A 22,687-nucleotide genomic window follows, 5' to 3' on the forward strand; every position below is an offset into this window, starting at 1 on the left:
AAAGCCGAGCTGAGCGCCCGCGGGAGGTTTCCTCCCACAGGAAACCGCAGGCTTCAGGCACACCCAGCCTGCAGGGAGCGGCGCCCACTGCCCGCCAGCTCTGGGGAGGCCCACGTGGGTAGCAGCCTGCAGCCCAGGAGGCGCGCCCAGCAGGGCGAGGGGGCGTGGCCAGACGGGGGCGGTATGAAGAGCTCGCGGCCCCGCCCACTTCCGCCTCTCTGTGCGCGGACCCAGGAGGCAAGAGGTTTTTGGCGGCTTCGCAGGAGGCCGTTGGCCGCGCATGCGTAGTGGGTCACTGCAGGGACCTGAGTTGGTGGTGAGCACTCCTCCCCCTCACAATTCCTGGCGTCGGTACGGTCTTCCTAATGAGAGTCTTCGAAATAACGTGGTCTTAACTTAAGACACACATCTCTCGGGACTCGTCCCGAAGGACCTCGGCCCAGCTCCAAAGCCTTCCAGACGTTTCTCTCCCAACCCTGGCTCCATAGGGTCTTTCAGCTCCTTCTTCTCCCTCCCGAAAACACACAGCTCGCCCCTCACAGAGCCTCCCCTCCGCCCACCGATCCCCGTTAGCTCCTTCCAGACCTTCCAGCATCTCCCCACCAGGCCCCTCAGGTGTCCTTCTAACCACGCCCCTCGTAGGTCTGTGAAGCTGCGGCGTGGGCAGGTACCGGTGCCCCTCCCCTCGGCAGCACCCCCCATAGTCCCACCCCATAGTCACCTCCCATTCTGGGTCCCAGCCCCGCCCTTTACGGGATACTGTTCCGGGGTTCTTCTCTAGTCCCCCTCAGCCCCGCCTTCCGCAGGTACAGTGCTCCTCCCACCCGAGCCCGGCCCCTTACAGGTCTCCCGGCCCTCTGGCGCTGAATCCCCGCCCCTCGTGGACCGGCCAGCCCCGCCCCTCAGGGCACGCCCTGTCCCTCCCCTCGCAAGGCTCGCAGCTCCGCCCCCGCAAGTTCTCCCAGCCCCGCCCCTCGCAGGGCTTAACCCCCTTTCCAGTTCATCTGTAACCCCCCCCCCCCCAGTCTTCTCAGGTCTTCTGGCTGTCCTGGCCCCTCTTCCCCAGCCTCCCCTCCCACGGCTCCTCCTCCCAGCAGTCCCTCCTCCCCAGCCTCCTCTTCCATGGCTCCTCCTCCCCAGAGGTCCCCCCTCCCCAGTCTCCCATCCCACGGCTTCTCCTCGAGTCCTCGGTCCCACCCTCAGGCCTCATTGGCCCTTTATCTCCCCAGTAACCAGGCCACAACAGTGAACTCGGAGCACCAAGGACAGGGCAGGCACTCCAGCAGGTAGGGACTGGGCCTCGCTCCCCTCAACCCGCGGAGGTTTTCCCTGTCCGTGTCTCCTTCCACAAACAGCCACGCCTCAGAGATACCGCGAGCCTAGGCGGCCTGTCCCCCACGCCAGACTTAGAGTTGAAACACAAGTCAAAAAATGGGAGAGATGGGAGGTCGGGAGGGGCGTGGAGAGAGGCCTGAGAGGTGACCCCCTCCAATACATTGGAAGCACCGAGACTCAAAGATCGCAGCTCGTTCTGGGGTCACCTTCCAATTCCTAGTCCCTCGCGCTTGGTCCCCACCTTCCTTCTGGCCCTCTCCTGCTTGCTGTCTGAAGGGGTCCTGTGTCACCCCTGCAGGAGCCCCGCCCGCTTTGGCCAAGATGCCTTTGGGACAAACTTTAGGGAGCACCCGCTCGGAGGATGGAAGTGAGGCCTTCCTGGAAGGAATGGGTAATTCATACAGTCTTGCCCCCCCCCCCCACCGTCATTCTTTTCCTCCGTTCCCCAAGTTCCAGGTACTGTACTGCAGCACACTAAGGACGGGGAGACCTTCTAGCCGTGGGAATGGAGGTGGAGCAGGCAGAGGGGCTAGGCCGAGCCTGGGCAGTGGCACAGTCTGGGAAGACTTCCTGCAGGAGAAGTTGGAGTGGGGCTTGGAACTCTTCCCAGGAATTCCCAATGGGAGCAGGCAGGGAAGACTGTTTCAGCAGAGACAACAGCATGTGCTAGAACAGGGTTTCTCAGCCTCCACACTGGTGGCACTTGGGATCAGATCATTCTTAGTCATGGGACTGTGGAATTGTGGAATTGTGGGATGCTTAGCATCGTCCTTGACCTCTAGCCATCACTTGCCACGAGCACCTTCCCCTGCCCCGTCCCCACATCGTGACAATCAAAAATGTCTCCAGACATTGCCAACTCTCTGTGTGGGACAGAATGGCTGGTTGAGAGCCCCTGGGCCATGGGAGGTGGGAAGCTGCTGGACCAGACTCAAGAGGTGGGTAGGGTCAGATCATATGGGGCCTCGAACACCAGGCTGAGGAATTAGGAAATTATCCTGGGTGCGCTGGAGCTCCTAGGGAGCCCTGTGAGCAGGGGAGGGGCAGTGTCAGTTCTGGGTGTAGAAAGACCCGTTGGGGCTGTGAAGGGAGGCCTGGAGGTTGGTGCGGAGGTTGGGGCAATGGTCCAGGCGGGACAGGAGAAAGCCTGAGCCTAGGGCACAGGCTGAAAGTGAGGAAGCAGGAGGATGGGCAGGAGGACTGCCAGGTGATGGGGGCTGGAGGGGACAGAGGGAGCTAAAATGCTGTCCCCAATTCTTGGCACCTATCTTCAACTTTCCCAAGTTCCAGATCCTATGTGACAAGTCCCCAAGGACAAAGAAGTCCACCAGGAGCGCCCTCTAGTGGGGAAGGGAATGTGTGCCAAACCTGGGGCAGGAGTGATGGGAAGAATCCTGAATTCAGCTTGGAGTTCTGGAGTGGGAAGGGGGATGGGAGCCGAGGTGCAGTGCCAGAGGGCTGGCCGGGCCTGGGTGTGCACTTCTGCTGCAGTTTGTGGGGACCCTGAGGGAGCCAGAATTTTCTAGGTCCTGGAGAGGAAGGGCCTGGGGCCTCCTGGATGCCTCCTGAGCCCCCTGGCTGGTCCTGCCCTCAGCAGACTGGGAGCTGAGCAGACTACAGCGGCAATGCAAAGTGATGGAGGGGGAGAGGCAGGCCTACAGCAAGGAAGTCCACCAGCGCATCAACAAGCAGCTGTGAGCCCACTGCCTGGTCCTAGAGCTAGGGAGGGGGCTCTACTGGGAGGGGGGTTGGGGCTCCCACTCCTGGCTCCAAGAGGGGGGAAGGGCCAGCCCTGCCTCTGGCCTTCAGTGACTCTGAGCTCTGCCCCTTGCTGGCTTGCTCCGCCCTCCCTGCCTGGGCAGTGAGGAGATCCAGCGCCTGGAAGGGTTGCGGGATAAACTTCAGGTGCAGATCAGCGTGGCCCAGAGCCAGGTCAAGCGGCTGCGGGACAGTGAGAGGCTGGAGAACATGGGCCGGCTGCTCAAGTGCCGGGTGCAAGCGCAGGCCGAGGTCAAGGAACTCCAGGAGCAGACCAGAACCCTGGACAAGCAGGTGGGTTCTGAGACCAGACTCCGGGGATCCCACATAGGGGCCGGGAAGGAACTGCTTTGAGCCTTAAATTCCTCGCCTGAGAAATGGGTTCATGAAAAGCAGCCACGTAGGAGAGTTACATTCAGCCTGTAGTGGGAATCTGGGTGCTTCCTGCTTAGCACAGTCCCCCACATCCCAAACAGGGGGCTGGTGTGGTTAAAGGGGAAAGGTTCACCCCCTGGAATCAGCAAAGCCTGCATTAGAATCCCGGCCCTGTCCTGTCAGAGCTGTGTGACCGAGGGCAAGACTTTACCTCTCTGGGCCCTACTTTCTTCATGGGCAAAAGGAGGATACTGGTAATACAACGGAGTCTACAATAGGTTTTCAGTCCCACCTGCTTCCAGGTCTTGACCTTGGCAACAATGCGACTTCTGTAGGTCAGTGTCCCTTCAGGTTTTTATGACCATGACCTCTGGAGAGGCAGCTTGCACACATATGGATATAAACACACACGTAGATCTCAAAGAGAAGTTTCACCAGGTAATACCGATGTTTCCTAGGTGGGATGCATTCTGCGATTTTCTATTCTAGTCTTGGTTAAAAGAGTCACTTGCCTAGACCAAAGGATTTCTTGCGCATGTTGGGCTACAAACAAGACTTTGAAGGTTACTTACATTGGTGGTCTGTATCATTTCCTATTTTTGTTGTAACAAATTACTACACACTTGGTGGCTTAAAATATAATACAAACTAGGGGCGCCTGGGGGCCACAGTCAGTTAAGCGCCTGACTCTTGATTACTGCTCAGGTCATGATCTCAGGGTCTTGAGATCGAGGAGAGTAAGCCGTGGGTCAGGGTCTGCGCTCAGCATGGAGTCTGCTTGAAATCCTTTCCCTCTCTCTCTCCCAACCCCCTGCTCAAGCACATGCTCTTTCTCTCTCTCAAATAAATAAATAAATAAAATCTTACAAATGAATTATCTTCCAGCGGCGGAGGACAGGAGTCCAAAACGGGCTTCCCTGGACCAAAGTCCGGTGTAAGCAGGGCTGTACCTCTTCTGAAGTCTTAGGAGGAGAATGTGTTTTCTGACTTCTCCGGCTTCTAGAAGTTTCTTGCATGGCTTGGTTTGCAGCTCCTTGCCTTGTCTGCAAGGCCCGCCGCGGGCAGCTGTCCTTCTCATGTGCGTGACTCCCACCTCTTCCTTCTCTGATTCAGACTCTCCTGCCCCCTCCTTCCACTCGTAAGGACCTTTGTGTTTATCCTGGGCCCACCCAGGTCATTCAGGTAAATCATCTCAAAAATCCTTAACTTTATCACATTTGCAAGGTCCTTTCTGCCATTTGGTTCCGTCTATTCACAAGTTTCCGGGCTTAAGATATGTGGACATATTGGCCGGGTAGGAGGGCATCATTCTGTCTACCATATAGTTTTTTTTTTTTTTTTAAAGATTGATCGATTGATTGATTTTTTAGAGTGAGTGAGTGAGTGGGGGAAGCAGAGGGAGAAGGAGAGAGAAACTCAAGCAGACTCCATGCCGAGTGGGGAGCCTGACGTGGGGCTGACGTGAGATCACGACCTGAACTGAAACCAAGAGTCAGTCGCTTAACCAACTGTGCACCCAGGTGCCTCTACCACGGAGTTTTCTTCCATTTGACTTTAAATCAGTTTGTTTGCTCTGCTCTCACAAGCTCCCCAAGATTCCTTTTGGAAGCTGAATTCTGATTCACACATGCCAAACTTCTGGCTGTTTCGTGGTGGTGCAGTGGCTTTGTGGGGGTTGGCTGCTGGGATTGGTTTTCCTCAGTCTTTCACGGAAACTCATCAGAGTCAGAATTTTATACCCAGGGGCACCTGGGTGGCTCTATAGGTTAAGCATCTTTCTTCAGCTCAGGTCATGATCTCAGGATCCTAGGACGAATCCCAGGTCAGCCTCCCTGCTCAGCAGGGAGTCTGATTCTCCCTCTGACCCTCCCGCTGTTTGTGCTCTCTCTTGCTCTCAAATAAATAAATAAAATCTTTAAGAAAATAGAAAAACAGGTACCCAATGGAAATATTATCTCTGAATGAGAGAGAACAGATATTTTTTGGCAAAAAAAAAAAAGTAGACAACTTAGATTTTCACAAACTATGTGTGTTAATGGACCAGTGTTTAAAATTTCCAATCTACTACTGACTGCTGCTTTTAGAAGGCTTGTGCCATTTCTGATGCTTACTTCAATGCCTGCTCTCATTTTCTGAGCCCATCACATCAGAGACTGATGATGGACGGTCCTTGGACTTACACCCATTTATAGCACTGGTCTGTGTAGAAATAAAAAAGTGTTTAATAACATTCAGCGTCCATTCATGCTAAAAACTCTTAGGAAACCAGGAATAAGGGGTGCCTGGGTGGTTCAGTCAGTTGAGGGTCTGCCTTCAGCTTGGGTCATGATTCTGGAGTCCTGAGATGGAACCCCGCATGGGGCTCCCTGATCTGCGGAGAGCCTGCTTCTCCCTCTCCCTCTGCCTGCCTCTCCCCATTTGTGCTTGCTTGTGCTCTGTCTCTCTCTGTCAAATAAATAAATAAATAAATAAATAAAATCTTAAAAAAAAAAAAAGGAAGCTAGGAATAAAGGGACATTTCCTGAATTTGGTGAAGGGCAACTATAAAACATCTACAGAAAATATCGTGTTTGATAACAAAACATGACAAAGATTATCTTTGAGATCAGTAATAATATAAAAATGTCAGCTAGCACCACTTGTATGTAACATTGTACTGGAGGTCCTGTCTGGTGCAGTACGGCCAAGAAAAGGGAAAAAACAATGTAAGCATTGGAGAGGAAGAAATGAAATTGTCATTGTTTGTAGATGATGTATTTGTGTACATGGGAGAGCCAGAAGAATCTAACACCAACTTATTGTAATTAATAAGGTCTTTTAACAATGTGGCCAGGTACAGAATTAATATGCAAAGTTAATATTGCTCTGTATTAGCAATAACTGTTAACAAAATAAAAGAAAATATGCATTTATAATAACCAGAAGAAGTACCTGTGAAGAAATTTAACAAAAGTGTGCAAGACCTCTATGGAGTAAATTGTAATATTTTATTGAGGGCTGGTAAAGAGGAGCTTAATAAGTGTAGAGACCTACACAAGGACTTGAAGAGTTAGTGTCATAAAAAGTCAAATCTCCAAATTGATGTATAGATTCAATGTAATCGAAACCAAAGTACTGAAAGTTTTTTTTTTTTTTTTAAGGATTTTGTTTATTTATTTGACAGAGAGAGACCACAAGCAGGCAGAGAGGCAGGCTGTTGGGGCAGGATGTAGGCTCCCCACTGAGCAGAGAGCCCGATGTGGGCCTCCATCCCAGGACCCTGAGATCATGACCTGAGTCGAAGGTAGAGGCTTTAACCCACTGAGCCACCCAGGTGTCCCTGAAAGTTGTTTTTTTTTTTTTTTTAATGGATGGAACTGACAAGCAGATTCTAAGGTTTATATGGAAGTACAATGGACAAGATGACTTAGACTGACTTAAAAGAAGAACAATGTGAAAGGATTTGCTGTATCATTTATCAAGATTTATTATAAAATTCTTACAATTGATGCAGGGTTAATCAAATGGATCAATGGGACAGAAGAGAGTCCTAAAAGAGACCAACTCACATGCGGACACTTAACATATGACTTCAAGAAATGGAAAAAGAGGATAAGGGTGCTGTGAAAATTAGATATTCATACTGTAAGATGAAACCAGACCCTTCCCCCGCCTTGTACCCCCAAATTAATTCCAGATGGATCAGAGATCTGAATGTGTGGAGGTGAGGAAGGATTTCTTAAATAAGTTTTAGAAATCTCTACTTCTGAAGGAACAGATTGTTGCTTCCTATGACTTCAAGGTTAATAACTTCTATTAAAAGAAACAGTGTGCAAAGTCATGGAATGGAAAGTTACTTGCAACATGTATAGCTGACAAAGGACTAGTAGCAAGAACATACAAGGAACTCCTACAAATTATTGAAGAGTCAGCTCAATTGTATTTATTTTGCTTATATTTTTTTTAAAAAGATTTTATTTATTTATTTGAGAGAGAGAGACAGTGAGAGAGAGCACGAGCGAGGAGAAGGTCAGAGAGCGAAGCAGACTCCCCATGGAGCTGGGAGCCTGATGCGGGACTCGATCCCGGGACTCCAGGATCACGCCCTGAGCCGAAGGCAGTCGTCCAACCAACTGAGCCACCCAGGCGTCCCTGCTTATATTTTTTTTAAAAGATCTTATTTATTTATTAGAAGGAGAGAGAGAAACGAGGGGGGAGGGGCAGAGAGAGAAGCAGATTCCCTGTGAAGCAGCGAACCTCATGCGGGACTCGACCCCAGACCCTGGGATCATGATCTGAGCTGAAGACAAACGCTTAACTGACTGAGCCATCCACATGCCTGAGTCAGCCGAGTTTTTAAAAATAGAGGATTTGAGCTGACACATCACAAAATAAGAAATTCATTTGTCCAATAAATGTAGGAATTACTCACCACTCAATAATCAGAGAGGGGTAAATGAAAATCACAGTGAGATTCCATTAAACACTCTCCAAATTTGCAAAAATGAGTGTCCCAAAATACCAAGTGTTGGGGAGAGAAGCAGCAAGTGGGAACACCTAACGAACTGTTGTCAGGGGTATATAAATTGTCACATGTATTTTGAAAAGATCCCCCCATTATCAATTACATTTACTGATAGACCTACACTGTGATTCGGGGCGCCCCTACTTGGCATGGTCACCAGAAGCAGTTTTGGGTTCCACCTGACATTCACGCTCACAGGATGCTCTGGGCTACAGAACTTGGTACCAGGTTCACTTTGTAGGGTGATGGAGGGCAGGAAACAGCAGCATCTTGGCATGAGAGCATCAAGCACGCCTTCCTTGAACATCTAGGCACTGCTGCCATGAGGATAGGGTCTAAGTTGAAGCCCCCACAAGGAGCACACTCAGGAAATACCCTGCAGGGGTGCCTGGGTGTCTCAGTCAGTTGAGCATCTGGATGTTGATCTCAGCTCTTGATTTCAGGGTCATGAGTTCAAGCCCCTCGTTGGGCATGGAGCCTACTTTAAAAAAGAGTAACCCAAAGAGAAACCAGGTTTCTGTTTCGTGCTGGTCATATTGGCCCTTGAGATCTATGAGCCCAGCTTGCAGTCCTTCTAGTCCAACGTAGTTGACCAATCAGGGGTCATTTTTATAATAAACACTGTTGCCTGGGAACAGAGCTGGCATTCCATATTTACCTTAACCCAGTGTGTTTCCATGGAAACCGTTTCAGAAGAAAGTAAGCCAAAGTCACCTAAGAGAAAACAGGTTTAGATCTGTTGTTAAAGCTCCCTCCTGCCCCGCAAGTACACTTCTGAGCACGTGCCCCAGAACCAGGATTCATGTGAAGGAATGTTGAAAGAAACATTACTCACCCTAGCCACTCCAAACTGGAAGTAACCCAAATGTCCGACAGGATTTGAATAATAAATAAATTGTGGTGTATTTGTATCATGAAATAGTATACAGTGATGAAAAATGAATGAATCACACACAGCCATGAAGAAGGAAGCAAGGCATAAAACATACAGGAAGCATAATCTCACTGACATAAAATATAAAATCAGGCCAAACTAAACTTTTGCTTAGGGGTGCATATATGGGTGATAAAACTATAAAGTTTAAAAAAAAGAGAATTTCGCTGGAGGAAATATGGTAGACTGAATAATGGTCCCCACCCCCACACAAGATGTCCACACTATAATCTCAGGAACCCGTGAGTATGTTACTTTACATGGCAAAAGAGACTCTGCAGATGTGATTAGGGATTTTGAGATGGGGGGGGTTACCCTGGATTGTCCAGGTGGACCCCATGTCGTCACAAGGGTCCTTAGGGGTGAGGTAGGAATGTCAGAATAAGAGAAGATGGAGAGGGTAGATGTGAGGAAGAGAAGCCGAGGTTGGAGTGGCCACAAGCTAAGAAATGCATAAATCAAGGAATCCAGCTTCTAGAAATTGCCTGGAGCTTCCAGAAGGAAGACAGTGAGTGTGCCACCCCCCACCCCCCGCCCCAAGCTCCTTCCTGGGGACCACACTCAGCGTGTCAGCCTCCAGCTGCTGTTTTTGCACCGTCTCTGAGCATCTGTGTTTTATCTCAGTTTATTTTCTGCATCTGTCAGCAAGGGTTGTCCTAAGGTATCAGAAAAGTCTAAGAGAGGTTATTTTGGGGCCAGGGGAATGCTATACATTGTTTCCATAAAAACTAATGGTAATTCCTTCTTCACTTTCTGCCAGTTTGGCTTATGAAGGGTCTCATAGGAATACTGTAGTTTCAGAGAATGGGGAAACCTGTATTCTCCTCTTGGCTGTAGTGAATATATCTCAAGGTGACCTCCCACACCCACTGTGTACTACCCGCCCCTTCAGTGGGGGTAGAACCTGTGACTTGCTTCTAGCCAACAAAATGCAGTACACTGGGGAGGGGACTGAAGGGAGGGAACGTCATTCCCTTCATTAGGTGTGCTCTATTAGACTGGCCCTGCGTAGATCAAAGACAGGTGTTCTCTGGCCGGCCTTGAAGGTGCAAGAGGCCATCCCACGGAGAGAGCCACCTGGCAGGGGACCGCGCAGTGAGTCCCAGATGAGACCACAGCCCTGAAGGTCTGGGAGACTCTGTGGAGAGGATCCAGCTGAACTGTGCGGGACCCCTGACCCATGAAAACTTCGAGATCATAGATAGGTGTTGTTTTCAGCCACCAAGCTTGGGATAATTTGTTTTGCAGAAAGAGAAAAATGAATACAGTGGTTACTTCCAAGCTGCCAACAGTTTAACTCATGTAATTCCTAAAAATGGAAAAATCAGCTAGCTTTCAAGAGCTGTCCTGGGGTCCAGTCTTGTTCTGCTAACAGATCTACTTTAAATAAACCAGTGTTTTCATCCTAACAACCTAGAGACCATTTGAAAAAAAAGAGAATATATAAGTAGAAAAAAACACACAAAAAACCCCTGTATTTCATTCTCCAAAGCCATAATTACTTGCCTGTGGGATGTTTGTGCCTTTGGGTCTTGGAGTCAGATCGGACTGACCACTCTTACTCCGTGCTGATTTCTGGGCAGTACTCTCTTTTATTTCTTTCTTCTTTTTGTAACTGAAAATTTTACTGGGATAATTCAGTTTCATATGCAACTGGAAAAAGTAATACAGAGAGATTCCTTGTACGCTTGGGCACTTTCTCCCACTGGTCACATTTTTGGGTATTTGTTTTTTTATCACAGCAACAGCTAAAAAATGCTTGTTCACAAAGATGTGACTCATCGAAAGGGACATAGCACTACCTTGTGTTGAACCTGTGAACTGCCTTGAGCTGTAGCTCATGTGGTGTCTGACCATGTTGGTTGCCTCCCTCCAGACTTAAACATCCTTGTGGTGCAGACTTTGAGTTGGCAGTGATGCTGTGGGGTGGCGGGGGGCACGTGTTAGTTTTCTAGGGGATGCCGTTACTAAGTACCACAAACTCTGGGTGGCTGAAATGACAGGAATATATTGTCCCACTGTTCTGGAGGCTGGAAATGTTGGCTGGGTGGCATTCTCCCTGTGTGCATGTCTGTCCAAATCTCCCCTTTGCGTAAGGACACTGGTCATATTGGACCAGGGTCCCCCCTAAGGACATCATCTTAACTGGATTATCTCTGCAAAGACCCACTCTTTTGGGGTATTGAGGATTCGCACTTAAACAGAAGAATCTGCAGTGGTGGGAGTGTGGGCTGTGGACAGGACATAAACCAACCCCTAAAAGCACACAAATTGGGAAGCCCAGTTTTTGTTTTTTTTTTTTTTTTAAAAGCTCCAATATGGAGCTTGAACTTAATGGACCTTGAGACCAGGACTTGAGCTGAGATCAAGAGTCAGACACGTAACCAACTGAGCCACCCATGTGGAAAACACAGTCTTCAGCAGTTCATGTATTCATTCGATCTGCATGTTTTATTGAGCACCTACTTTGTAGGTTTTTGTTGAAAACAAAAGTCTGCTCTCGTGGAGCTTCCAATTTAACTAGAGAGATGCCTGGCCCCAGATACGTACTGATGAACACAGAAATGAGGACGGCTTCGGAGAGGTTTCACCCGTAACCAGACCCAGGCATTCTAATGGCATTGGAGCTCATTCTCACTATCTCTCAGTCTCTTGTTTCCACTTTGCCTACTGGCCTCCTCCTCCCAGGACCCCCTGTGTGCTGGGGAATATGATCGTGGAAGTCTCAGAGCCCCATGCATCTAGCTCATTTCCCCCCAATATACCGGGAAGGGATTGAGGCTGACTCACCTTGGGTCAGGCAACCTGTCCCTCTCTAGGGCAAGCACTGTGATTGTTGGGACCTAGGTCATGTGGCTGGCTGGGTGCCTTGTTGTGACTGGAAGCCAGAACCACATGGAAGGTTGGGCATCATTAGCAGAAGGGTAGGACAGATGCCTGGGGCCACAAGGGTGGGAAGGGACAGCTACACTCAGCCCCTCACCCTTTCTTGACGCCTCAGTCTCTCCACATTCAGCCAACAAGTAGGCATCCTCCTCTTTCCTCCAGATCCAGGAGTGGGAGATCCGGATCTTTGTCCTAGGTAAGGAAGTCAGGGCCCCGGGGGTCATCCTGGATCAGAAAGTCAAGATCCAGCAAAGGATCAAGATTCTAGAAGACCAGTTGGACAGGGTGAGAGTCAGCCTCTTGGCTCTTTCCAGACCCGATCTCTGGGTGTTGGGGGTTAACTGAGTGGGGGTGAGTTCCGTGGAATTCAAGTTCCAGGAACGATGGACCAGATTCCAGGAGGGAGGTGGGCCTCAAACACGGGGCTCCCAGAGAAGGATCAGGAGACCCCATCCTGGGTGGATGGAGGGTTCCCAAGGAAAGGAGAGTGGTGCCGAGGTCCTTAGGGTGGCTGGGCAGCGCTTTCAGTGTCTCCAAAGTGGGAGCAGGCTCTGCCTCTGACACTTGTCAGAGCATGGAAGAGGGAGGTAGACCAGGCCTCAGACTTCTGTACACCCCCACTCCCCACCAGGTCACGTGTCGCTTTGACAACCAGCTGGTGCGCAACGCGGCACTGCGGGAGGAACTGGACCTCCTGCGCATTGAGCGGAACCGCTATCTGAACGTGGACCGCAAGCTGCAGAAGGTCAGTGGCTCTAAAACCCGGGACCCCTCGGCCCAGCCGGGGGAGAGGAGAGGTTGCAAGGGTCACCTTGCCAACTCCAGCACGGTGGCCTCAAGTGCGGAATCAGTGGAGTCCTAGGTTTGATGTGGTCCAGGGGGAATGGAGACCTCGAGAAGGTTCTGGGACGCCTCTAACAACAACAACAACAACAAAAAAAGCAGCCTCCTTCAGACTTGCAGAAGCCAGAGATGTCATTTTGAATGTCTTCGGCCAGGACAGTCAATGAGCAAGCAAGACCGTTTACATTCTGTGGGCATCTCCGTAACTGTTGGTGTCCCTTCCCTTTTTCTTCCACCTTCGCTTCCCTGGAAGGATAGTACAGAGAACTGTAGCCTTCACCAAGACTGATAATTTGCCATATTCTCTCTCTCTCTCATTATTATTTTTACCAAAAAGGATTTGTTATCACGATTGCTGAACTATGGAGAGCACACTGCAGACACTATGCCCCTAAGAACTTCAGCGTGTTTTGGTCCTAAGAATAAGACTGTTTTCTTGCAGAAACACAGGGCACTTATCCACGTCAGGAACTTCAATGTTATTACAATTCTACATAGTCCCTGTTTAAAGTTCTCCAATGGTCCCGATGACGTCCCTTACAGCTAATTTGATTTTCCTGCTCCAGACTCCCAGCCAGGGTCCCACACTGCATTTGGCTGTCCAGGGCTCTGTTCTGGAACCATCCCTCGGCCCCGCTTTGTGGTCACAGCTTTGACATTTTGGAAGCCCGCTGAGTCATACAACGTCCCTCGACATGGGTCTGTCCAATCTTTCTTCACGATGAGATTCGTGTGGTGCGTTTTGGGGGGAATAGCACAGAGGTGATGTTGTGTCCTGGGGGTTCATTAAGTAGGAAGCACGAGATGGCCATTTATCCCTCAGTGATTGAGGTCCACGTTGATCCCTGGGTCAGCCGTGGTTCTCCAGTGAGTTTTCCCTTGGTGAGGAGTAAGTGGAGATTCTCAGAGACCACGAAGATATCTTGCTTCCTGACACATTTCCACTCCGTTGCTGGGGCCTCCAATAATGATTCTTGCCTGATGATTATCACTCTCATGCCGAATGGGGATCTTTTTTCCCCCACCTCTCTTGTTCCTCCTACGTATGTAAGAGAGCATACGTAAGGAAGAGCTTCTCGTCCTCCTCTGGGTATTTGTGTGTTATCGGTAAGCATCTGTGGGTTCTTCCTTTACTGCATGGAAGTCATCATGCGTGGTAATGTTCAACTCGTCCCAGATCAGGGAGACAAGTCAGTGGGAGCCAGTAGGGCCCTTCAAGCTGGCTTCTGTGTGCTTTTGATGTGCCCCTGTTTTTTTTTTCTTTTTTTAAAGATTTATTTATTTATTTGAGAGAGAGCAAGCACAAGCAGGGGGAGAGGCAGGCAGAGGGAGAGGGAGAAGCAGGCTCCCTCCTGAGCAAGGAGCCTTATGGAGGACTCAATCCCAGGACCTTGGGATCATGACCTGAGCAGAAGGCAGATGCAAAATGACTGAGCCCCCCAGGTGCTCCTCAATACATGAAACTTTAAGAGGATTTCCCAAGACAAAACTATTCCAAAAGATATTCCAGAGAAACACCATTTCTTTTCCATCTCTTCCACTTCGATCCCTCTGTGTGTGTGTGCTCGTGTGTTCATATATGTGTGTACGTGAATGACTGTGCGTGTACACGTTTTATTTGCATATGCGTATATTGGATATCTATCTATACACACATACACACATCACATGTGTGTTCAAATATATATATAATTTCCTCCCTTCTTTCTCCTGAAAAGAACATTTTTTACCCATAATACTGCAAAGACATTTCTTTGGAACTAGAAATCAGGTTCATGTGGTCACCACTGCGAAATTCAAGCACATTTCTGAAGTGGACAACAAAGTTAGGTGGTGCTCTTAGGGTTTTGCTGGGAGAAGCCCTCCGAGCCAGCATCCCAGCTGTCAGTTTCCCTGCCCATGTACTTGGTACCTCTTAGGATCCCCGCCCCCACCTGGCGGCTGTTAATGGGGATGGTCCACACACCTGGATGGCAGGAGAGCTGCGGGGCTGAAGGGAGAGCCCTACAGGGAGGAGGCTGTAGGAAGGACATTGGTTTTGTTCTCTCGCAGGAAATCGAGCTTCTGCGACACATGGTCAGCTCCCTAATGGTCTCCTCGGCGGCTGCCTACACCGTCAGGTAGGGCACCCCCCCACCCCGCCCTCTGTGCCCCCAGGCCTCCAGGGAGCTCATGCACTATGAACCTTGCCCTAAGGCTTTGGCGGGAGGGGTCAGAACTCCAGGAACAGACTGTCACAACCTGTTATTTTTTATAAGGTGCCCCTTTCCCTGCTCCACTGACATCCCAGGTCCTTGGGCAACAATTGTTGGCTGTGTGGACCCACTTCTTTGGGCGTCTTCCTTCCCTTCCCTTCCCTCCCTGCCCTCCCTCCCTTCCTAGCTTTCTTTCTCTTTCACTCCCTCCCTCCTTTCCTTTCCTTCCTTCCTTTTTTGCTAAGATGCACATAACAAAATTCACCATGTTCAAATGTACAGTTCAGTGGCCTCTATGACACTCGCTTCTATCTGGGTCCAAAACGCTCTCATCACCCCAAAAGGAAGCTGGTACCCAATAGGCAGTCACTCTGTCTTCCCCAGTTCCCTGGAAACCACTGGTTTCCTTCCTGTGTCTACCAACTTCCTGGTTCCAGACATCTCGGGGCAGCGGGACTGTGCAGCATATAACTTGGTGTCCGGCTTCCTTCACTGAACACAACGCTTTCAGAGTTCACCCATGTTGTAGCCCGGATCAGTCCTTCCTTCCTTCCTTCTTGTGGCTGATGCTGCAGTTTCTTGTCTTTGGTCCACCGTGACCCTGTCAGAGCCCCGACTCCATCTGGTGGCTTCTGCTCAAGCTCGGCTTTGGTTTCATCCGAACTTGACCTTCAGAACGTGACCTTCTCTGGCTTCTCTCCGCGTGTCCTTCTAGCGGCAGCTTCCTGCTCTTCCGTTCTTAGCCCTTCCCAACCCGGCTTCGGAGAGAGAGAATCTGAGTGGGCTGGCTCCTCTCTTCTGCCAAGTGCCACCCATGGTGGCCTGTCTGCGTGGTGAGAGCCTCGACCACTGCTCTTCCAGCCGATGGGGCAGGGGTGGGGGGCGCTGCTGGGTACCAGCGCAGGGTGGTCTCAGCCAGAAGGCAGGGCCAGGCAGCGTCTCCTGGGCCTCCTTGTTGGATGACCAGAGCAGGTCGCATCCCCTCTCTGAGCCTGTTTCCTCCACTGTGACATGACGGTAATGACCGCATGGCCTGGCTCTCAGGAAGTTGGGGCCCCTCTTCCCTGCCCCTCGGTTTGGCATGGAGCCCAGGGCACAGAAAGGACTGTGAGTCCTAATCCCTGAAGGATGGCCACCAGCACCTGGAGGGGTCACTGGAAACAAGGCTGGTGGCCACCAGGGGAGGCATCCCATCGAGGAGGACGGGCTGATGTGCGTAGGTCTTACCAAGGAATTTGACTGGTACAAGAAGCTGGAGCTCTGGGTGGAGGCAAGGGTGTGAGGGTGGGAACTAGAATGGTCCATGGGCAGGGACATGAGGACACTGGCCGGCTGTGCTCCCAACAAAATGACCCTCTGACTGTGATCCTGTGTCCTGGGAAGTAGGTTTGGAACCCTCAGGATTTACAGGGAGCCGCCCTGTGTTCAAAAGCTTAAAGGCCACATTTTCCCACGGGCAGGTCAGAAGGGGCTCAGTGACTGAAGCTTCTAGAGTGTCCCCATACCCCAACCCCGCTGGTGATGTCATCCACCTGCCCAACATGAGGCCCCGAATGGTCCAGGCCCCTTATATTTCCAACCACATGACCCCCAAACTCCAGCACCATACCTTCTCCCCTAGGTCCACCCGGCTCCCAGCAGTATGACCTCTGACTGTGCCCTCCTCGCTGTCCCGCCTCCTGTTCCCAGGCCCACCGTTGGCCCGCAGTGCGCTGCAGCAGTGTCCCATCAGTCCCTTCCACGGCCCAGCACACCCCCAGACCCCCGATTCCACCTCTCCGCCTCTTCCCCGCCTGAACCTATACCCCTCTGGGAACCCAGAAAGTTTTCTGCCTTTTGTGACCTCGGGGAAACTGCAACCTGACTCTGCCCGCGCCCTGGGACTGATCCCAGGCTGACCCCGGGCTCACTCCCCCCCACCCCCCACCCCCACCGGCAGAGAGGAGGCCAAGAGCAAGATGGACCTGCTGCGGGAGAGGGCGGAGAAGGAGGTGGCCCAGAAAGACGCGGAGGTGCAGACCCTGCAGCGGCAGATCGCGCACCTGGAGCAGCTGCACCGCTTCCTCAAGCTCAAGAACAGCGATCGGCTGCCGGACCCCGCGGTCGTGGAGAAGCGCGAGAAGCGCGGTGAGGCCCCGGCGGCGCGCCCCAAGGGCTCGGGATCTCCCCTGGGCGGAGCGGGTGGGGCGCGCGCGGCCTTAGCTCAGCAACCCCCCAGACTTCGCTGCTCGCCCCTGGCCGCGGCGGGTGCGGGTTTCAGCGCCCCTCCCTCCCTCCAGCCCGAGAGGTGGCCGAGGGCCTCCGGAAGACCTCCCAGGAGAAGCTGGTGATGCGCTGCGAGGACGCCATGAACAAACTGTCCCAGCTGACGGGGGAGAGCGACCCGGACCTGCTGGTGGAGAAGTACCTGGAGAGTGAGTGCGGGCCGCGCCGGCGGGGCGGAAAGAGGGGGCCCCGGTGCAGGACCCCTGCCCCCCCCAGCCCCCACCGATCAGGCGCAGGGGCTGAGCTCCGTCACGGTCACCGAGGGCCTCCGCTTGGGCCCTGGGGACTCCGGCACCTGCGCTGGAGACTCGGGGCGTCAGGGCGCCGTCCTCGCCCCTCTGCGCCCGCCCTGCCTCTGCCCCTCTAGCCCTCTCCCCAGTCTCTCTCCCTCCCCGTCTCGGGCCTTCTGAGCCCTTCCTTCTGTGTGCGTCTCCCTCTGGCCTGCATCTCTCAGTCCCCTCCGTGTGTCTTTAGGTCCGTTTCTGGGTGCGTCTGTCTCCCCCCTCTCTCCGTCCCTCCCCATTCTGGGCCTCCCGGTCTCTCTCCACATCTTCCCTCAGCCTTTGTGTTTCTCCCTCCGCGCGCTTGTTGCTGTCCTCTCCCGGGTCCTGGGCTCTCTCCCTACCTCTGCTGTTTTCTCTCCCTCTCCTCTCTTCCTCTATGTCTCTGCGCCTCTTAGTGTTTCTGGGTCTTTCTTGATTTTGCCGCCGTCGATTTCTCTTACTCTCACTTGCTCCGGTTTCCTCTGTGTCCCCTCTGGTTTCCTGGACCTCTACCTCCCCGTCTCCGTCTCTCTTTTTCTCTGCGTGCTAGTGTCTGTGTCGTCTTTCTCAACATCTCTCTCTCCCTGTCCTGTGCGTCCCTCCCGACCCGCCTCTCTCCAGTGGAGGAGCGCAACTTCGCCGAGTTCACCTTCATTAACGAGCAGAACTCGCAGCTGGAGCATCTGCAGGAGGAGATCAACGAGGTGAGTGAAAGTCCCCTCCACCCTCCGCTCCTCCTCCCCCATCTCCTCCGGTCCTCCGGGAGCGGCCCCCCTGGCAATGGGCACCTGCCCCGCCCCGCAGATGCAGAAGGCCTTGGCGAGCACGCGCGCCAGCGAGGATCTCGTGCGCGCGCAGCAAGAGCAGGAGAGGAAGGACTTGGAGCAGCGCGTGGACGAGGTGCACGCGGAGGCCCTCGGCGTGGAGGCCAACTTCCAGGACGTTCGGGGGCGGCTAGAGAAGCTCAAGGCCGGTGAGCGCCTGGCCCAGCTTTTTCCTCTGGGAGGATGCCATGAGCCTCCCCGGAGGGCCCAGCCCGCAGCCGGCCTCCGGGGAGGTGTTACACAGCGTCTCTGTGTCCTGGCTTGTCTATCCATCCCAGATCCTTCCTGCCGTCCATCCTGCCGTCCTTCCAGAGTCCGGCTGCCCTGGGTTTGCAGCCAGCTCCATCATTTGGGAAGCTTGGTGTGTGGTTTCCACGGCCGAACCCCCCTGGCAACGGATGGCAGATGACAGCTTGGGGGGTGGTCGGGAGAAGTGGGTGGGTTCCCCGCTGGGAAGCTGAGAAGGTGGTGGTGGTGGGGAGGTCAGCCTGTGGTCTCAGTAGGGGCTCTCCTACCGGAAGAACCTCTTTTTCTCTGTCCTGACCATGACTGTAAGGGCTGCAGGGAGCCTGGTGCATAGTGAGAAGGGCCCCGAGGGCAGGGCTGGGAGGGACACCAGCAGGGCAGCTGGGCACTCACTACCATCCCAGGGCCTAGGACAGCAGCGTGGGAGCCTCAAGGCTGCCGGAATTGACTGGGCCCTGGGACAGAGTGAAAAGGTAGGACCCTTTGTTAAACAAGAGAGCAGAGCCCCAAGCCCAAGGTGGGACCCTCGTGAATGTGGGCACCCTGAACCGTCGCATCACCTGCTGCTGGCTGAAGTGGGCTCTGCCGGGGTGGCTGTGGGCTTCCTGGAAGCGGTGATGCTTGAGGCTGATTTTTTTTTTTTAAAGATTATTTATTTATTTATTTGACAGAGAGAGAGAGAGAGAGAGTTAGAGACAGAGACATCATAAGTAGGCAGAGAGGCAGGCTGAGAGAGAGGGGGAAGTAGGCTCCCTGCTGAGCAAAGAGCCCGAAGCGGGACTCGATCCCAGGACCCTGGGCTCATGACCTGAGCGGAAGGCAGAGGCTTAACCCACTGAGCCACCCAGACCCCCAAGGCTGATTCTGAAGGATGAGGATTTCACTGAAAAGTTCGGGTCGGCGGTGGTCCCAGCAGGTGGGGGCAAGGCCTGGAGATACGCGTAGGAGTGTAGGCTCTTTGTGTGGAGAAGGGGAGCAAGGGTGGGAGTGGGAGGGGGAGGATGGCAGATTCTGAAGAGGTGCTGGGCTGGGGCACTGGGGAGCCATTGGAGGGCTGTGAGCAGGAGAGGCCATGGACAGGGGTGTTGGAAGAGGAGGAAAATGGAGAGGAGGGATGGGACCCAGCAGTATCAGACAGATGGGCAGTGATTGAGGGGGTTGCACAGGGTCTGGCCTGGGAGGGGTACTTGGGAGAAGAAGTGGGTTTGGGGATGCCCTTGAGCCCAGTGTGAGCATTGTGGGGGGGATGTTAAGGGAGGGACCCCAGGGGGAAACTACAAAGGAGTCGGGAGCTTAGGGGGAGGCAGCTCAGGGGACAAGTGGGGGGAACGCAGTGCCGTGGGCTGCAGATCTGTGTCAAGGTCACGGGTGCTTTCTAATGTCATTAACAATAGCCAGTTCGCCTGAAAGAGTGACTAGGTACAAGTGGGCCAACTAGGTACAAGTAGAGCCAAGGGTGGGTCATGGCAGTGGCCGGTGGGCCAGCCAAGGGCCACAGCTAATCAGCCGGGTGCAAGTGGGGGCCAGTATTGAAAAAAACAAAGGAGGCAGCCTTGGTGGTGTGTGGCTGGCCTCCGACCTCTCCGGTAGAGCACCCACAGGAGTGCCTCTCTGGGGTCACTGGGTGGGATGGAAGTGGGGTGTTTCTGATGGAGCTGTGGGAAGGAGGCCTTGAGACTAACTGAACAAAGTGAAATAAGAAACAAAAAGAAGAAGGTGGCCTAGAGAGCAGGCAGTGCTTTTGTCAGCTTTTCCACTGACCTCCCTCGATTTCTGCCTTCTGTGGCTCTGAGCCCCATGGCCAGGCCTCAGGGGCTAGCAGGTCTGTGACAGCCTGTCCCCTCCCCCCACAACCTCAGACCTCCAGCAGCTCTTCACCAGGGCCAAGTGTGACAACACCGTCATCGAAGACCTCCTGGGGGTTAAGACCCATATGCGGGACCGGGACATTGGCCTCTTCCTGAGCCTCATTGAGAAGCGGCTGGTCGAGCTCCTGTCCGTGCAGGCCTACCTAGATTTTCAGGTGGAGAGGCGGGAGGTCCCAGGGGGCGGGAGTGGTGGGGTGGTGGGCAGGGAGCCCCAATCTTGGAAGCTGGGGCCTTGGGGATGAGCTGACCATGAGTTTATCCACCTTCTAGAACTACAGCACCCCCAGCTTGGTTAGCACCGCCCTCCTGGTTCTGGGCCAGAGCCCTGAGGACCTCCCGAAGAGGATGGCCGTGCCCCAGCTCCCTGACAACCAGTGAGGCACGGGGCAGGAAGGAGGGCAGCGGAATTCGGTTTCATGGGGGCCGAGGGGACAAAGAATGAGGTGGAGGGTTTGGGGAGGTGGCTCTTGGGTACCAGAGGGTGAGTGTGGGTGCTCTGGAGGCACCTGAAGGAGTTGGGGCTCCAGAGGACTGAGCTGGCCCCAGGTAGACCAGAAAGGCCAAAGGCCGCTGTGCCGGCCAGAGCGCGGCTAACGGTCTCTGTCCATAGCAATGAGGAACTCTCAGCCTTTTGTGGCTATGAGTGTCCTCCCTTCCCGCTTTCCCCCCACTTTAGGGAGGACACCCCAGGCTTTGAGGCCAAAGAGGACGCCCCGATGAGCAAGGAAGAGCTGCGGAACCAAGTGACAAAGCTGGTGAGGATGGGGGCCTGCCGGGCTCGGGGCCGGACCTCAGCCTCCTTCTGGGGACACTGACTCGCCTCCCCCGCAGCTGGAGGCACGGGAACTGGCGCGGGAGCAGCAGCTGAAGGAGCTGGCGGATGCCGTGCGGAAGGTCGAGAGCGCGCCCAGCGTACCCAGCCTCTCAGGCACCCAGCGGGTCTCCTCGGGCTCACCCGTGGGGATCGCCAAGAGCCCCAGCATCATGCCCAGCTCCATCTTGAGCCAGAGGACTAGTGGCATCCTGGCGTCCAGTGGGGGCCGTGCCACCGGCTCCAATGTCGGCCGGGTCACCTTTGGTGAACCCAGCTCCAGTGTAGGCCACGTGACCTTTGGTTCCACCAGCGCCATGGGGGTTCCGCTCTCCAGCCGGGGCTCCACGGGGGGCCATGTGACCTTCAGGACCTCCAGCTCTAGTAACTACCTGGGGTCCACCGGGTACGGGGTGTCCAGCGGTGTCCACGAGAGCCACGCGGGCGTGGAGAGCAGAAGCATGGGGTCGGAATTGAGTGGAGGCCTCGGGTCCAGCAGAGGCCAAGTCTCCAGCCCCCGCCACACTTCCAGCACCCACCGGGGCTCCACCACCAGCAAAGATTAGGGCGCCCCCCCGACCCCCAGCCCCGGGGCTCGACCTCCCTGACTCGAGATTTCCCCATGACTCTCCATGTCTCTCTTGCCCCATGGCTGTCTGCACCTGCCCAGCACTGTGTCCCCGTCTGTGTCTGTCCACGCCTCACCACCTGAGACCTCAGCTCTGTCTCCTGGCCCCTTTCGGTTCCCATCCCACCTTTCCCTTCCTGTCTCCCAATTTCCAGTTCTCCCAGCTTCCTGTTAAGAGTATCTCTGTCCTGGGTTCGCCTCTCCCCAGCTCTGCCCTAACCTCCCCAGCTGTCCTCCCCTGCACCCCACCTCCTGTTTCTGCTCCCGCACCTCTAATCCCTGCTCCTGTCTGTCTTCCAGGCTCTCCTTGTACCTCATGTCCCTATCTTTGTAGCTCCTCCTTCCTCACCCTCCCTGGGAGCCCCGGGTACTAAGCATCCGGGCAAGAAATGGAGGGTCAGAGTGAGCTGTGACTGTAGGAAATAAAGGTCAGAGCCTGACTTTGACTCCAGCCTGGTTACAAGTGTGTGTGGGAGCAAGCTTGAGACATGGCAGTTTCCTCTACCTCCAGCCCGGAAATTTATGACCTTTTCCCTATTCCCATTCATTCATTCATTCATGCACTCATTTAATATTCATTTATTCATTTTAGAGAGACAGAGAAAGAGAGAGCGTGAGTTGGGGGAGGGACAGAGAATCTTCAAACAGACTCCCCACTGCACCGGGAGCCGGACACAGGGCTGGATCGCACGACCCACGAGACCACGATCTGAGCCGAAACGGAGAGTCAGACACTCAACCGATTGAGCCACCCAGGCTCCCTCCTGCCCCTCCCACCCCCTTTTTGGAGACTGTCACATTTCAGGGTCTAATGAAGACTAGGATGTATCAGTCAGGATAGGCTGGGTTATGCTATAGTAACAGACAAGCCCAGGATCTCAGTGGCCTCGTGCAGCAATGGCTTATTACTTGCCAGTGTTACTGGTCTTTTGTGGGTCACCTCAGGGCTCTG

General features: G+C 53.5%; 1 protein-coding gene across 5 annotated transcripts; it reads left to right on the plus strand.

The window, feature by feature from the left end:
• Positions 1–1,176: 1,176 nt before the first annotated feature.
• On the plus strand, positions 1,177–22,186 carry ODAD1 (outer dynein arm docking complex subunit 1). Of its 5 annotated transcripts, none has more exons than XM_044256988.1 (15): positions 1,177–1,286; positions 1,634–1,726; positions 2,930–3,029; positions 3,198–3,387; positions 11,955–12,077; positions 12,424–12,537; positions 14,688–14,755; positions 16,770–16,957; positions 17,110–17,244; positions 17,980–18,062; positions 18,163–18,331; positions 20,288–20,451; positions 20,567–20,670; positions 20,973–21,051; positions 21,128–22,186. In XM_044256988.1, exons 2-15 carry the CDS (start codon positions 1,657–1,659, stop codon positions 21,671–21,673), a joined length of 2,133 nt encoding a protein of 710 aa, XP_044112923.1. In that variant the 5' UTR covers positions 1,177–1,286; positions 1,634–1,656; the 3' UTR covers positions 21,674–22,186. The 5 variants fall into 5 exon arrangements, with proteins under 5 accessions (XP_044112923.1, XP_044112924.1, XP_044112927.1 ...); XM_044256989.1 differs by having other exon boundaries at positions 2,933–3,029; XM_044256992.1 differs by lacking the exon at positions 1,177–1,286 and having other exon boundaries at positions 1,643–1,726; positions 2,933–3,029; positions 3,241–3,387.
• The last annotated feature ends 501 nt before the right edge of the window (positions 22,187–22,687 follow it).

The sequence above is a fragment of the Neovison vison genome, chromosome 7 (assembly GCF_020171115.1).
Source record: "Neovison vison isolate M4711 chromosome 7, ASM_NN_V1, whole genome shotgun sequence".
In the NCBI taxonomy this organism is placed as follows: domain Eukaryota; kingdom Metazoa; phylum Chordata; class Mammalia; order Carnivora; family Mustelidae; genus Neogale; species Neogale vison.

What these genes read in the sequence shown, in the direction of transcription:
- ODAD1 (XM_044256988.1), top strand. Translation starts at nt 1,657, where the DNA reads ATGCCTTTGGGACAAACTTTAGGGAGCACCCGCTCGGAGGATGGAAGT. An exon ending in GGTGGAGAAGTACCTGGAGA is followed by an intron (nt 17,245 to 17,979) that starts GTGAGTGCGGGC and finishes GCCTCTCTCCAG; the next exon opens with TGGAGGAGCGCAACTTCGCC. An exon ending in CCCCAGCTCCCTGACAACCA is followed by an intron (nt 20,671 to 20,972) that starts GTGAGGCACGGG and finishes CCCCCACTTTAG; the next exon opens with GGAGGACACCCCAGGCTTTG.